This window comes from Pinus tabuliformis, chromosome 1_2 (assembly GCF_031772625.1).
Source record: "Pinus tabuliformis cultivar Carrire ecotype Pingquan chromosome 1_2, CPIR1, whole genome shotgun sequence".
NCBI lineage: Eukaryota > Viridiplantae > Streptophyta > Pinopsida > Pinales > Pinaceae > Pinus > Pinus tabuliformis.
Window position 1 is genome coordinate 4,063,927 of NC_142298.1, and position 17,893 is coordinate 4,081,819.

General features: G+C 35.4%; 1 protein-coding gene across 1 annotated transcript; it reads left to right on the top strand.

Moving 5' to 3' along the window:
• Positions 1-6,397: 6,397 nt before the first annotated feature.
• On the top strand, positions 6,398-7,150 carry LOC149204015 (thylakoid lumenal 15.0 kDa protein 2, chloroplastic-like). The gene has a single exon (XM_089397006.1). The coding sequence runs from the start codon at positions 6,398-6,400 to the stop codon at positions 7,148-7,150; it is 753 nt and encodes a 250-aa protein (XP_089253132.1).
• The last annotated feature ends 10,743 nt before the right edge of the window (positions 7,151-17,893 follow it).

The following is a 17,893-nucleotide window of genomic DNA, read 5'->3' on the forward strand; positions in this document are numbered from 1 at the left end:
TTTCATGCGGGTAATGTGGATTTGGAGTCAAGGGTTGGAGCTCAATACTTAAGAATTGCAACAAACTGGAGGATCTTACAACTAAAAGATTTAGAAGATTAGATGTTCAAACAGAAAGAATAGGGCCAGGGCAAGGTAAGCTACAAATATTGTGCCTTAAAGATCTTTATAACGGGGAGCTATTTGCCCCACTATTATCGGGATCCAAGTGTCTAAGGACGCTCATTTTATCATAGAATTCAGGGTCTTGGGATCAATTTTTGGAAATCAGCACTAGAAACTTGCAACAACAGATGGAATTGCAAATTGAAAACATGCATTTAGGTGATAGAGGTTTGATAGTTGTTTGAAAGTGCTCAAAGCAGGAAGTATTTCATATGAGCAGGGTGTCTGATTGACCTGATCGAGGTATTTATGCAGTTGCAAATGAATGTAGGAAACTGAGAAAGGTGTACCTTAATAGTGGAAAGTCCAAAAGAATTGGGGAGGAAGGGTTACTATCCATTGCAAACAAATCTCATTAGATGCAACAACTTGTCTTGATGGGCATTGTTATTTTGGTTGAGAGTTTGAGTGCCTTGGCTTCCAATTGCCCTGTGCTGGAAAGAATGGAACTCTGCAACAGTGATATTGTTGGGGGCAAGGAGATGTCTTGTATTTTAGGTAAGTTCATAGCATTGAAGAAGCTATGCATTAAAAATTTCCCAATATATGATGAAGGTCTTGTGACGATTGCCAGCGGTTTCCCTAGCCTTATAAAATTAAAGGTGAAAAGGTGTAAATAAGTAACATCCAAAAGTGTCTGTCAGGTTTAGAAAAAAAGACCCTCTCTAATCGTTGCTGTTGATGGTGGTTCACAGACAACATGAGAGGATGATCAGAGCAGGTCTCTTCAGCTTGGGGATGACAGAGTCATTAGAGTATCAACTCATGTGCTATGCGGAAGCAGAGGTCACTTAATCAAGACAAAATTGGGCACAACAGCCTCCAATTTGCTCAGAGGGTCTTTTTTAGGTGACCAGTCTCATGGTTAAGTTTCTGAGATAGATATATGAAAGGATGCTTATTGTATTTTATTGATTTCCTTTGATGATTCTCTCTTTGCAAGGAACCTCTAGGATGCATGACTGTTGTGAATATCCATAAATTCTTGTAGCCATTCTTTGTAAACCTTTATATTCTATTCCGAACTGGATTATTTCCTAACAGGTCTACATGGTGTTGAAGTTAGAGCCTATTTTGTTTCTTGTTGTAGGTACATGTTTCTATTTGATCAGATCTATAATATGTAATTTGAAATCCAGTACCTCATATTGTATTTCCAGAACACTACTATTTGGTTATGAAACTCAGTCATGTATCTTAGGGCTTCCTTGCAATGCCCAAAACAAAATTAAATTCCATAATAGATCCATGCATCTCATTGCATTTCACCATCTTTCAGTAAGCAGGCAATTCCTGTCTTTGAAGATTCTTCCTTGTATAATTGGTCAGTCGGCATTCAAAGTTTTGGCTACAACATTTATGTCCGTTTCCATTGGGTTGGTGATTTTTAACAATCTTAATTACATTTCTGACTTGTTTCAGGTGCATTCTGTACTTGTCTCTGTACATGTATAATTTTTTTGGCTATGCTTAATTTATCTAATTTCTATACTATCTCATGCTCTCTTTTTTCTTGGCGTCTTGTATTTCAATGCCTGAAAAGGTGAATCCTGTCCTACATGTTTTTCTTCATGGCGTTTGTTAACTATTAGGGAAGAGGTTATATGCTTGGAAAATTTTCTATTTTCCCCTTATAAATTTGTATGTACCATTCTTATTTTTCCTCCTCTTATAAATCTACACGTACCATTCTTTGAAAATAGTAGTTGTATTTTTACTAGCCTTTGCATTTTCTTAGAAAAACTCTGCAATACATTTAACATCTAGGGTCAGTTTGATGTTCGGCAACTGTTCACAATTTGGGCATTGATATTTACTTGAACAATAGAAAGTAGCATGTATGTGATGGGATATTCTTCAGTTGGCCTCTACATGATATATAAAAAATTATATGATCTTCTTATGTGTCCTTTACAGACATAAAATTCAGAAGAGCTGTGATTCATCCACACTATATACGTGTTGTCATCCTGCGCGGAGGATTGGGTTCATTCTTTTACTTACATCTGAGTTTTAGTCCGATGCTATAAAATAACACAAGTTAATGTTGTTATATATTGAAAAAACAACAGCACCAAAAATTTTCATCTCCTCGTATGCCCTTTTAGGGACAGGTCTTTCCAAACAATCAAGACAGTATTTTTCAAACATAACCCTAACCCTACACCTATGTTGTTCATGTTGATTGCCACAACACCAAAAATGTTCATCTCATATGCCTTATTAGGGCCAAGAATGTCTAAACAATCAAGACGATATTTTTCAAACATAACCCTAACCCCTATGGCTATGTTGTTCATGTCGTATGCCTTTTTAGAGTCAGGAATGTCTAAGACTCTAAACAATCAAGGCAGTATTTTTAACTGGAAACAAGTTAAGAGCTCAGCTCAAACAGAACTCTATGCTTGTGCTTATCAGGGATCGTTCTAGAGGGACTCAGCTCCACCTGGGAGAGTTCCAAGTTAAGAGCTCAGCTCAAACCTAACTCTATGCTTGTGCTTATCAGGGACCCGAGTTCTTCTAGAGGGACTCAGCTTCACCTGGGAGAGTTCCATAGGGACCCGAGATCTCAGGGACCCAAGTTCTCACCTTGTCTTGGGAGTGTTCTAGAGGGGCTCAGCTTCACTTGGGAGAGTTCCATAGGTACCCGAGATCTCACTTGTCTTTAGTAGGGACCCACGATGTCTTGTTTTGAGGGACCCAAGTTCTCACCTTGTCTTTCTGAGGGGTCCAAATCCTCACTTCGTTTTGTTCTGGGAGGATTCTCACCTCGTTTTGGTCTGAAGGATTTAATACCTTCTTTTTATGAAGGACCTAAGGGCCTAAATTCTCACCTTGTCTTGTGTTCACCTTGTCTTTATGAGACCCAAATTCTCACCTTTTTGGCTTTACGAGGCAACCAAATTCTCAACTTGTCTTGTGTTTGGAGAGTTTCATAGGGACCCAAGTTCTCACCTTGTCTTTATTAGGGATCCAAATCCTCTCTTCGTTTTGGTCGGAAGAATATTTTAGATTTTCAAGAATCAGCAAAAATTGTTAAGAATATTTTAGATTTTTCAAAATCTAGAAAAATCAGCAAAAATTGTCTAGAAAATCAACAAAAATTGTCAAAAATATGGGAAAAAGGAAAAATCACCAAGAGAAAAATTGGCAATTTTATCAACACTGTTTTAAAGGGTAATTTCAAAATTGAATAGTGCTTGCTTTGCATTAGCCCCACACATTCAAACAAATCGCTGGAAGTTCACCCAATTAAGTAATATACTAGATTAACACAGCCTCCTCTCCTTTACTTCTATTATCATTTCTGGATCTTTTCTCATCCTTCATCTGACAGCACTCTACTCCTCGACCTTGAACTCGTGCATACTTCAGGGTTCCATCACATGGAAGCCTTCCTATGAATGAACATAGTCGTCTACACTTTCATTCTCTGATTGACATCTGGATATTCTGCTGTTTGACATCGGGCACAAATTTTCCTCTTTCCGCTTGACATTTGTTTCCCACATGCATCATTATTTCGGGTTTCTCATCAGCTTGGGTTAGTTATGGTCGTAACCACCTTACCCCTAACCGTATTCTCACCTCATTTGACTTCTGTGTGCTCAGAGGAGCTCTGCTCACAACCGACGACATTGATGATTTGTGGCAGCAATCGCTTGTAAGTACTTGAAGGCATCCGATAATATCATGGTTTCTAATGGAATTAACTTTTTAATAGCAATATATCAACATGTTTTCTAATACTCTGATTGACTTTGTAAATGTAATATACAGTTATGGTTTTCAATGAAATATATTGGTATGGGATAGTCATGGTGGTTATAGCCTTGGTCACTAGCAAGCTTCGTATATGCTTGGCCATCTATACAGGTTTCTTAATTTTGGGTAATTAACCTAACCTCTTGATTTTGGGTAATTAACTTAGTCTAAAATGAAATAAGACATTCAATGTGTTCCTTGTAATATAAATAAACAAAACATCTAAATAAAAGTAACTGCACAATGATCTAGTCCAAGAAAACAAGGTTTTCACAAACCAATCAAGCCTTTCAACCTTTTATGCTTATTTGCTTATATCAAACATTTGTGCAGGGTTTCAACCAATTAACATTTCATTGAGTATGTATTTACAACTCAATGATTTTGGGATCAAATCCCACAAAACAATTCTATACCTACTCTTCAAATTCCTTCAAGATTTTGAATGTAAAACTAATGAATTATCAATATAACTTTACCATAATAAAAAACAATTAGAAAGCCTTTAGCCAACTCAAATTGCTCATTCGTTAGGCTTGAACCAACATCTCTTCTAGAAAAATTCAACAATTCCAATTTAATAATCCTATCGGCCTTTCTTTATACCTTTTAGGACAATTGCTAGTCTGTAAACTCTGTCTGGTTTTTGATCTGGATCTCTGTTGCTCTCGATGAGTTGTTTCGAAGCAGAAAATCTGGTTCTAATACGTCTATAATTGCAATTTGAATATGCACTATATGGTTTTACTATCTCATGGTGGTTTTTTCCCAGGTTGCGAATTTGTAGTGTTTTTAAAAATGACCTAAATATGCAGTTTCACGAAATAGTTTTGGTTTCTGATGTCACATATAAACACTTTAATTTTGGTTCTAGTATTCTTAATGGTCCTCTGGATGGGGTGTTTTGATGGCAGGTCTCTGTAGCGTAGGGTTTGTTTTGTAACTCCCATTCTTGTCGTAAATTTTGTGTAAAGGGTTTCTGCACATTGTTTCAATATAGATACTTATGTAACATTGGGCTTCTTCTGCTATTGGATGAGCACTAATAAGTGCCTTCACACAATATCGGCATGCCAATGCTCTCTATAACCTATAGGCTATTAGTTGTCAAACGGTAGATAGATCAGATGGGTTTGTGCATACTGTTTCAATATCGATACCTCTGCAACGTTGGGCTGGTTCTACTATTTGTTGAGCACTATTAAGTGCCTTCACACAAAGTGCTATGTGAATCGGCCTTCAAACAAAGCACTATGTGAATCGACATGTCAATGCTCTCTTTGAAGCAATAGGCCAGTTACCTGCCAAACGGTAGATAGATCGGTTCTATTAGATGGGCTACCTGAGTACATTTTTGTGATAAGTTGACACATTCTTTTTCAAAAAATATTTTATTTAATCAAGTTTTTGGGCTAAACAAGTTTAAATGATGAATGCAGTAAGATTGACATGTAATGCTTTGGTAAATAATTGATTATTTTATCTTAATTACATTATGGAGGTGGTTATCATTAAAGAGAATTAGTTTAGAAATTTAATAATTTGGTAAATAATTGATTATTTTACCTTAATCACATTATGGAGATGGTTAACGTTAAATAGAATTAGTACATTAATTACAAAGCGTCTCTCCCAACAAAAGACAAAGAATTTAATTTTGATTATCAACCTAATCACATTAAGAAAATAGTTTTCCCTTCAGAATGTCAATTGTTTTGATCCTGGGTAACAGCGTGTATAAAAATTCTCTTTTATATTAAAATTCAAACACCATTGCACTTTGTAAAATTCCACCAAAAATATTCCTGTTTATCAAATATTCAGTTGGATGTCATAGATTATTTTCAATGAACATAACACTTTGAATCCTCGTTGATTTTGGTATGGACATGAATTCAAATGATTTATCAGGAAGTATTCGTCCATCTTTGAGTAATCTTACAAAACTCTACTGGTTCATTCTGGTGTGTGCCTGGCCTTACAGGTGGAATCAGGTGGCTCAGATTTTTGGTGCATTTGGTCTTTCATGATTAGACCCATCTCCAATGTCTCATGGCAACTCAAGCTCAAGCCTCAACAAGCAACCATCAAGAGCATTTCGAGTCTTTCTCCATCCCAAGTTAAAATGCCACTTAGTTCCTACTGCATTATCTCTTTTAAGTCATTCTCTTTCCTCTCCATTTTCAATTACAAGCCCACCTTTAATCGCATAAAACACTCATACTCTGTCAGTCAATGTACACCCGATTCAATAACCCACAACTTCAACCCCTTTTAGATCACCTTCAAAAACCTTGGTATTTCTCAGTTGATATATGCACAGCACAAAAGAAACATTCTCAAGGATGTGGGTAAGCAAAATCTGTCAATGGAATCCATGCTCTTGTTCACCTTTCTGATTCAACAAGTGCAGTTGACACCATATTTAGCAATTACCTAAATCTTGAACTCAGACTTTCAATCCAACATGGCCTCAAAAGAGCTAGAAGCAATAAAAGTCCTAGACCTTCAGCTACCCAACAACTTCACCAATGTTATTGACATAGCCAAGGTTTTATCTCCAGCCCAAGCAGTGACGATTTCACAAGAGTTGCAGGCTTTGAAAGACAAGTCAGAGCGGAAAACGAGAATCCTTACAAGGTCTAGGCCATCCCCATCTCCTTCAGATAAATCCTTCAGGGTCCTATGGTGCCCTAATGACAGGACTGTTATTATAGTAGGGGACATCTCTTCCCCAAAGATCTTGAATTTCGGCACAAGATTAACAGTGGGTTCTAGGCTTCCTCATCAATTCTTCGGTGAGCTGCAGTCCAGGTATGGGAATCAGTTTTTTGTATCGGAAGAGGGCTATCAGGCAGCCATTTTGAATACAATTGATGCCATTAAGCAATGCATTGTTAGGGAAGAGGGATGCAATAACGTGCCTGGTTTGACAAATGACCTGTACTTTTTAACACTTGCGACGTCCATTGCTGGGGGTTGTGTGTTTGGGTTTGCTACCTTGCTTAGCCCTCAGGGTAGAGTGGAGGGTTCATGGCAGTGGGTTGTTCTTCATTCTCCTTTGTGGCTATTGTTATTTGCTTTGTTTGGGATAGTTCCAATTGTGGGGAGAACTTCAGATAGGGAGCCTTTGGTAAAGAACATCTTAGGGTTTTTAAGAGCAACTGCTGCTTTTTATCTGACACCCATCTTTGGAAAATCACCTATTGAGAAAAAATGATTTAACTTTGATATAAAAGTCTGGGAATTTTTTATTTTGCAGAAGTTCAGGGCTCAAATGCAACTCATGTTTATTAGTATCCTCAAGAGGGTTTCAATGGCCGCTTATAATTTTTTTCAATGTAGCCTTATGTTAAGGGTTGTCCCTGTGGCATATATGAACCTGTCTCTCTTATATGGGACTAGTAATCCACTGTTTGCATCGAAGGAAATGGAGATATAATACTGAGAGTGATCATGTAGCATTTCATCGATTAATGGGTCTCCTTCACATATCCACCATGCTCTGTAGTGAGATGGAATTAGTTCTCATTGCTGTAATTGACTTTGTGTTTCTCTCGCCAAAACAATACTGTAATTAGCTGTAAAGTTCCCAAGTCTGACATTCTCTGTGCTCAACAACCCTATTATTCTGTTACTCTGGTTTTAGTTACATTCAGAAGAGAATAAATTTCGTTTTGATTTGTGTAAAATAAATCTTTTATTGCAGGAATTATTGGAATAAAGAAAATAATTATTTTTGCATGAGTTGCCAAGTGTCACTATTGAAAATTTCTATAAAAGAGGGAGAAAGTTAGTGAGAAAGGGACTTTTTGAACACCCTACTATTGGATTAATATCCTAATGACATTGTGTACTTAGAGTAACTATCAATATTTGTGGTGATTTTAGTAAAAATGGAGGTCATGTTCTTCTATTCATCTCCTCAACAGGTATTGAATTCCCTTCTTCATCATAATGTTTGTAAGATTTATTTCTTTCTTTCATAGGCTTTGGTGTCCTACTTTTGTAAGATTTATTTCTTTCTTTTGTAGGCTTTTGCTTTTAGTTCCTGGCTTTCTGAGCTACGGTGTTTTAAAGGAAACTATTCTTAGCCTTTTTCTCGATCTAGGTGGTTTGTAAGGAATAAAAATAAGGTGTGACATACCCTAGTAGATGTTTTTACCTTTTTCTCCAGCTAGGCATACTTATATTTGTTCCTTAATGTTATTGCATCTAGGGTTAAATTAGAAAAAAACTTAGTAATCTCTAAAATTGTAAATGCATATATTCCTTAATTTTATTGCATCTAGGGTTAAATTAGAAAATAACATACTAATCTATAAAATTTTAAATGCATACAATTCAGGTTGTGAAAGCATAATAGTTGAAAAGGGCTTGAGATACCAACATTAAGACCTTAAATGATTTACAAAATGTAGGCCATCATTATATCATTTAATGGGAGAATTATGAGTACCCATCAAACATCATTACCATAGGTTGATTCTCCCATAAAATGGTTTTGGGCTCAATGTCAATAGTCAAAATATCATCTACATAATAGTCAACATTTTTATATCCCCTTCAATGGGATTCAATTTGAAGGAGCCACACTTGATTCTTCTTTACCTTCACTATGTTAAGCCACTTTAAGTACATATAGGTTATAGTTTTAATGTTATAGTTAACATGTTAGGTATTAAAGTTTTATGTTTTGTAACATTTTAGGAGTTACAATGTGTTTATGATGAGAGTGTACTAGGGGTCATAATTTTTAGAATTCATTGTGTCAAAAATCATATTGCACTATGGTTTACTTAATAATATAGTTATTCCCTTAAGGATTATAAGGTAATAAATGCCGTTTTTTCTTAATGGTAATTGTGGTTAGAAGTTGCATTTTGGAAGGGTTTGCAATTCTCCAAGAGTGATCAAAGTATATTATGGTTTATATGGGATATGGGACATATAAGTATTTTGACTTTCATAATGGTTTTTGGTTAAGACACATATTGTATTTGATATTATAGTGACCATAGTGGTGAAAGGTTACATTAAGAAAGGGAAACAATTAGTGGGGCTAATATATAGTGCAATATATAGGAATATCTAATAATAAATTCATTATAAGTATTTTTATTCTTTATGAAAATATTTTTTTGTTGTATTTGCGTTCTTCAATTTATGCCTTATGGTATTTCCTTTGCAACATCTAGTGCAAATGCTACTAATATATTATAATAATAAAAATAATTAATATAGTTTTATGGTGATGCAAATTTTTATTACAATTATGGTAGTTTACTAGAATTTAAGAAGGTGAGATATTATTTAGATTTTCTAAAAATGTTCTAAAAAACATTAAAAGAAGCATTCAAGGTTAACATAGTTTTTCTAACTTAAAAAGCTCAAGAAGGTTTAGATAACAAATATTTTGAGAAATAGAGTTATTTTCATCTTCAACACTCTCTAGTGTTGCAAAGGTAATGATGTTTTGGAAACTAACCAACACTCTCTTGTACAAGATTTTTTTCTTATTTTAGCCATCTTTATTTTCCTAGTAAAGAAGAAGAGATATTATATCTCTTTTTTTTAGAATGGAGTCAATCACTTCGTTATATTATCTTAGTTTCTGATTGTTGTTATCTCTGCAAACCATAGGCATTGGTGAAAGGGAACAACAAATCATTTTTTTAATTTCAATTTTTGTAAACACAAGCGTTGTTGCAAGGGAACAGCAAATAAATTTTTTTAGTTTCAGTTTCTGTAAGCAAAGGAATTGGTGCAAGGGAAAAACAAATCATTTTTTTAGTCACGTGGTCTCTAAAAAAACAGTTTAAAGATCACTTCGTAAATCCCTAACCAATTATCTTTTTTGGAAAATCGCATACGAGTTACCAAATAGACCCTTCTTTGCACAAAACCTAGATGGCGGAATTTTGAATTTCATCTTCCTTTGATTAGAAATTGACCCGCAAGTTTGATGATGGTTTTCCCTTACAAATTTCCCTTCTTCTGTTGCCTTCATACATAGTGCTCTGTATTCTCAAACCTGTAATGTAAATGACTCCTTCCAATACACAAGATTTGATGCAAACTATGATTAAAAGATTAACTGTAATATGGTTCTCTAGGTCTATATTTTAGTCTCATCCAAATGTAAAGAACAGAGAGAATGCAGTGCATGAATTCCTCATTCAACACAGTAATTTAAAGACCAAATCAATTTCAATCTTTAGATATTAATATTACAGTTCACAAACCTCACAAATGCATATGCAAATAACTATCTCACACACACTTACAAATTCAATTTGCTGATAAAAAGAAACCACTGGTCTAAGAAATGTTGTTCAGTTAACTTCAATCTCACATAGAGAACATAACAACATACCTCTCTCCCACACCAAAAACGTCCACAAAATGTTCCTCCTCCCCAAAAGCTAAAAGAAATTGTCCAAGAAAATGAGTTCGCGAATGTGAACCAATTTTCCCTAGCTCTAACTACCTACTAGCTATAAAATCAATATATTTAACCAGATGTTCCTAAATAATCTTAAATAAATATCAAACATGTTTCACAAATAAACTTTAAAATGTTCTAGCCTTGGCATGTGATCAATCCATCACACTTCTAGGCTCTTGGTCTAACTTTATTAATTTATCATTTTCATGTGCTCGGCCTAATGCACCTGCATCAGGCTCCCTATGAAAGACAATTTCTATGAGCTCCTGCTCATAAGATCTTCTATAGAATGACCTGCTTTCTGTAGTGTTTCTTCATCCATCCAAGTAGAATCCTTCATATGACGGTCTTTCCACTTCACAAGATATTCCAAGTATTCTTTCCTTCTAGTCTTCTTGGCAACACTTGTATCCAAAATCTCTTTAGCCTCTAAACTCTCTGCCACAGGCATTTTTTTCAGCCACCATTGTTCCTTTCCTTCATCCTGGTCAATATTCCCAAAAGCTTGATCCGCATCACCAACTGTGTAGGAATACAAATTTGCTAGATTAAAAATAGGTGAAATGGCAATTCCTAGAGGTAACTCCAACTCATAAGCATTCACTGAAAACTTGTGGAGGATCTTGAACGGTCCTATCTTCTTCATTTTCAATTTGTTATATTCTCCCCTTGGAAGCCTCTCTTTTCTTAGGTGATCTATGACCACATCTCCCACTTCAAAGTTTACCTCTTTCCTGCGTAAATCTTATCATTTCCTGTAGTTGTTGCTTGTATCTTGTAATCTTTGTTTTACTTGTTCATGCAGCTCACTCATGGCTATTGAAAATACTCTCCATCAACACTTCTATGCTTAACCTTTCCCAAGTCTCTTAACACACAAATATCCCTTGGATGCATGTTGTACAAGATCTAAAAAGGACATTTTCCTATGCTCCTATTTGGTTAGTCATTATAGGAAAATGCAGCCTGGGCTAGCACATGATCCCATTGCTTTGGTCGGTCACCTACTAAACTCCTCAACAAATTACCCAAACTCCTCTTTACAACCTCTGTTTTCCCATCAGAATGTGGATCATAGCTTGAGCTAAAATCTAGCTTAGTGCAAAATTTCTTCCACAAGGTCCTCCAGAAATGTTCGGTGAACCTTGTGTCCCTTTCAAAGATTATACTTTTTGGAAAACCATGCAACCGAACAATCTCATCAAAAAAGAAATTAGCCACATGGGTAGCATGAGTAGTTTTGGGATATTGAATGAAATGATCCATCTTAGTAAATCTATCCACAACTACAAGGATTAAATCATTACCTCATTAAGTTCTCGGTAAACCCAGAACAAAGTCCATACTCACCGAATCCCAAGGTCTGTTGGGAATGGGTAATGGCATGTATAGTCCAACATTCTGACTTCTCCCTTTCGCATGATGACATACCTTGCACTTACTCACATACCTTTTCACATTTCCCTTCATCTTAGGCCAAAAATTGAAGTGACTTAGCTGCTCAAGTGTTTTCTCAACACCAAAGTGTCCGTCCAACCCACCATTATGATTTTCTTGGACCATGTTTTCCCTCATTGAGCAATTGGGAATACATAGCAGATTATTCTTGAACAATAGCCCATCCTACAACATAAACTATTTCCATTTACTATTGTCCCTATTGTCTGGATTTTTAAACACTGCAAAAGCTTCTTTAAAATCATGATCAATGTCATACAAGTCCTTCAAATAATGAAAGCCTAAAATTTGTATTTGACTTTCCTACATGATTAAGAATCTTCTACTCAATGCATCAAAAACTTCATTTTCCTTCCCACTAATGTGCTTCAAAACAAAAGTGAAATTTTGGAGGAACCCCGCCCACTTTTTATGTTTGTGATTTAACTTATGTTGCTACATATGTATTGTAAGGCAGAATTATCCATGTATAGAGCAAACTCCTTAGGCATCAAGTAATGCCTCCAATACTTCAAATCATGAACCATCACATAAAATTCTTTGTCGTAGGAATAGTATGCCTATTTTGACTCATTTAACTTCTTGTTGAAATATGAAATGGGCTTATCTTCTTGGCTCAATACAACTCCAATGGTTGTCCCACTAACATCACATCTCACTTGAAAGCACTAATTGAAGTCTGGCAACTTCAACATTGGCTTCTCGTTGATATTCTTCTTCAATAGTTGAAAAACATTTTCTGTTGTTGTTATCTAATAAAATGGCTTCCTATTCTTCTTGATGGTGTCAATGATAGGTTCAGAAATGTCACTAAAATTCCTGATAAATTTTTTGTAGAAGATGGCTAAGCTATGAAAACTTCTCACCTAAAAAATGTTCTTAGGTGAGGGCCAATTTACAATTGCCGCTATATTCTCTAGATCCATTCTCAAGCAATCCTTAGAAATGAAAAACCCAAGTATACAAGCTCTCTTTCATAAAAGAACACTTCTTCATGTTAATTAATGGTTTTTCTTGTTGCAATCTCTCTAAAACATACTTCAAATGTCTCAAGTGCTCTTCTTTAGTTTGACTTAAAACTAAAATGTCATCCAAGTAAACAATGACAAACTTACCAATCAACTCCTTCAAGACTTCATTCATCAACCACATAAATGTGTTGGGTGCATTTGACAAGCCAAATGGCATGACCATCCACTCATACAAGCCTTCATTGATCTTGAAAGTTGTCTTCCACTCGTCTCCTTCTCTAATCTCAATTTGATGATAACCAATTTTCAAGTCAATCTTTGAGAAGTAAGTTGCCCCACCCAAGAAATCCATCATGTCATCCATTTGTGGAAATTGAAACCTTCAATGAATGGTGATCTTGTTGATTGCTCTAGAGTCAGTGCACATTCTCCATTCTCCACCCTTATTTGGACTTAGTACTGTAGGTACAACACACGGACTCAAACTTCCTCTTGTTAGTCGTTTGTCCAAAAATTCTTGGACTTGCTTCCTCACTTCCTCATTCTATTTTTGTTTCATTCGATACGCAATGTTCGAAAGACTTGCCCTCAGTATCAAGTCTATGTGATGACTGATGCTTCTTTTGGGTGGCAACTCACTTGGAAATTCATCAACTACAATATCATGAAACTCATGCAATAACTCCTGAACTTCAATAGGTAAGTCTACAATTTCAATATGCAGAAGCACTACCCTTGGCTTGCAAACCACTACATAGCTTACCACTTCTTCTTCCATCTGTTGTAGAAATTACTTTCCACTAAGAAGCATTGCTTTTGGGTTATTTGTTTCAGTTGTACCTTCCTATTTCAATTGTACAAGAGTGTGTTTGATTCCATCTTTTTTGAACTTATAACAATTGCTCTCTCCATCATGTGTCACCTTCCTATCAAACTACCATGGGTGACCCAAAAGAATGTGACAAGCATCCATTGGCATTATGTCACAGAGCACCTTGCCTTTATACTTGCCTATCTGAAACTCAACTTCACTTTGTTCATGCACCAACAATTGGCATCCTTTTTGCAACCACAATACCTTATAAGGGTAAGGTGCTTAAACTTTTTCAATCCCAATTTTTCCACCATTTATTGGGAGGCTAGATTGTCTGTGTTTCCACTGTCAATCACTGATTTGTAACATTTTCCTTTTTCCTTACACATTGTCTTGAATAAGGATTTCCTTTGGACTGGTTGAGTAGTCTCCTTCATTGGTTCTAGAAAGACTTTGTGCATCATCAACACCTCTCCTGTCTCTGGCACATTCTCTACCTTAGGTACTTGTTCCTCTATTCCTTTGGTTTGAGCTCTGTATGCACCTCATTGTCCTGTATTTTCATTCTCAAAACGTTCAAAATATCGGTAACCCAATTTATTACATTTGTAGCACTGATAGATAGTCTCTCTGCTACTTCCTCTACCTCTACCTCTCTGGTAAGGTCTTCCTCCTCTTCTTCCACCTTCTTTCTCTAACTACCCTTGTTGATTTGAGTTGCCTTCATCATTCTTTTGAGTAGCAAGCTTTCCTCTTCCATTTGTCTGTCCTTTACCTTTGGAAAAACGACATCCTCTGCCAGAGATTTTCTTCCTAGCTATCTTTTCTTTGGTCTTCAAGGCACACTCGTATGCTTCCTTTATTGTCCTTGGAGAAATTATGTTGATTTCATCTTGGATATCTAACCTCAAACCATTGATATACCTTGTTGTCTTCTCCAGGGTATCTTCTACATAGCCTGCTCCCAAATTCACCTTGTAAGACTCTTCGGTGTAGTCCTTCACTATCATCATATTTTGTTTAAGGTTTTGCATTTTTTTTGTATAGATTTAGTTGGTAATACTTTGTAAAGGACTCACTCTTCATCTTTTCCACCATTCTATCCCATTTTCTGATCAATGGTTTGTCCTTCTCCCTTCTTTTAGCCTGTAAATTGTCCCACAATAGTGCAGCATGGCCTTTCAACCTTGTCATAGAAAACTTGACTCTCTTATCCTCATAAATTTCCTTGTACTCAAAATACTTGTCCATCTGACTATTCCAATCTATCAGATTCTCATCTTTCAAACTGTCATTGTAAACATATTTCAGGCTTTAGCCTTAAAATTGAGCCTAACACTGTTCTCAACAACTTAATCTCAGCAGCTTCTTCAACAGGTGTTGCTCATTCTTCTTCAAGTTCCTCTTCAGCCTCACTAACATCTCCACCTTCAGGATCCCATTGTCTCCCTACTTCCATGGCTTCTAATTGAACTTCCAGCCTCCTTATCTCTTCCCGGAGTTCTGCATTACCTGCGGGTCTGCCTCCGTGACCTCGTTCCCTTCCTGCTCACCTATTCATCTCTCTATATTGTAGAGACCAACAACATGCAGGCTCCAATACCACAAATTTATGGTTTCTATCTGTGTAAACCACAAGTGTTGGTGCAAGGGAACAACGAATCGTTTTTCGGTTTCAATTTGTGAAAACACAGATATTGGTGAAACGGAACAGCAAATTATTTTTTCAGTCACACAGTCTGTAAAAACACAGTTTAAATATCACTTCAGATTTCCCCAACCAAGGATTTTTTTTCGAAAATCGCTTGCGAGTTACGAAATAGACACTATTCTGCACAAACCCAGATGGCGGAATTTCGAATTTTGTCTTCCTTTGATCAGAAATTGACCCACAAGTTTGATGACAGTTTTCCCTTACGAATTTCCCTTCTTCTGTTGGCTTGATAGAGTTCTCTGTATTCTTGAATCTGTAATGTAAATGACTCCTTCCAATACACAATATTTAACAAAAACTGTGATTAAAATATTAACTTTAATATGGTTCTCTAGGTCTATATTTTAGTCTCATCCAAATGTAAAGAACAGAGAGAATGTAGTGCATGAATTCCTCATTCAACACAGTAATTTAAAGACCAAATCAATTTCAATCTTCAGATATTAATATTACGGTTCACAAACCTCACAAATGTATATGAAAATAACTATCTCACACACACTTACAAATTTGACTTGTTAATAAAAAACCACTGGTCTGAGAAATGATGTTCAGTTCACTTCAATCTCACACAAAAATAGAACAACATACCTGTCGCCCACACCAAACACACCCAGAAAATGTTCCTCCTCCCCAAAAACTAAAATCAATTGTTCAAGAAAATGAGTTCACGGATGTGATCCAATTTCCCTAGATATAACTACCTACTAGCTATAAATTATTTCTTTTAACTAGATGTGCCTAACTAATATTAACTAAATATCAAAAAAATTCCACAAATAAAATTTAAAATTTTCTAGCCTTGGCATGTGATCAATCAATCACATTACTAGGCTCTTGGTTTGACTTTAATAGCTTATAATTTTTATGTGCTCGGCTTAATGCACGTGCATCAATTTCCTTTTTCCATTTATCACCCCACAAATTCTCCTTAAATTTTGATGTAACAATAATTTTAATATTATATTTCTTTTCCACAAAATAATCTCTCCACTCCTTTATCCCTGAATCATGTATCCAAGTTTGGGCTAGCAATCCTTATGCCATCCCCACTTGAGCCAAAGGTGTAATACCCCTTTGTTTCTATGTAAATATCTTTCTTTTATTTTTAGATTGAACTGATTATGGATGCGATGTCTAAGAAGCCATGGTAGACTTTAGTTAAGTGAATAATAAAGCATTATGATGTAATAAATGAATTTTATTAATGAAAAGGAAAACTAGAAATTGCTTGAGAAATAAACACTTGAGTAAGATATTATTGCCAAGATCCTAAAACCAATATTGGAGGATAAGATTAAAACAATCTTCCCTTAAATAACTCCTAAAATCCCCTAAGAGTTGATTAGCAATATTTAATATGATGGGAGAGAAATCTATTAAATCACTCAATTGCATAAAAACACTTATTTAGTGTGGAATAAAGTGTCACGAGAGAGAAAGGTGGACTTTAAAGAAAAAGATGAAATATATTTTTTTGAACAAAAGGAAAAAAGGAAAAAGCCTAGGCTTGTGGGTGGGCAGACCATGAAAAGTGAGAGGCTAATGAGGGAAAAACTTGATAGGGAAGTAAAGTATAAGAATGCATTATCATGAATAAAAAAGGGGGATTTTTTTTGGACTGATTTTTGTGTCAAGTTGATGCTCTTTGGCTTAGGGGTGAGGTAGAGGATGCAGTTCGTGGATGAGAGGAACGTGTTTCAGTGGAAGTAATTTCTAGGAACCTGATCTGGTTAGGAAATTTGAAATCTAGATTGAAATTTTCTTTGGGCAATTAAATTAAGTGGATAATTTTGCTTTCTAATTTGTAGAGGATTTATTTTTATTTTAGGAAAAAAACAATGAAGCATTTTTAAGATTAGTAGAATAAATTAGAGTGTGTAAAATTTCTACTATTTGATGTGTAAGATAATTTTGCAAGATTCTTTGTTAAGTATAACTATGTTTCTGTTGGTTTGGGTGAAAGATCTTTTGGTAAATAGTTTGAATATACACAGGCAGAAGGGATATGAGAACAACCCTGTGTATTCCGAGATGCCAGGTGGAGAATAGGAAAGGAGCAAGGCACCAAAAATTGTTGTCCAGTTTATATGACCTCTAGCTTTTCAAAATAATAATTAGGATCTTCCTTTAATGGAAGAGTAGAATTTGTTATGGTTAAATTATCATTAGATATATAGAGGAAGAAGAAAAAAACTACCTAAAGAGTTGAAGCTATATGTATTAAAGGTACAAACTCATGTAATACATATTAATATAATAATATTTGCATACACAGAGGTATTACATGTAAATTTGAGAACAATTAGAGAAGAATATTTCCGACATATATATATATATATATAGAAAAAGGAAAAAAATAATATACATGTTACCACATTAAGGTGTGACTATTTTAAACTACAATCATGTGAGTTCACTACTGAATTGAAATAATGACAAATTTTAAATATTGAGGAATAAACTAACGTAAATCACCCTATGAGGAAAATGGAGAAGTAAATTTTCCTCATGAATAAACTTGCGACAAATTTTCACTTAGGTTACAAATTACGGGT

Coding starts and splice junctions, on each gene's coding strand:
- LOC149204015 (XM_089397006.1), top strand. CDS start 6,398: ATGGCCTCAAAAGAGCTAGAAGCAATAAAAGTCCTAGACCTTCAGCTA.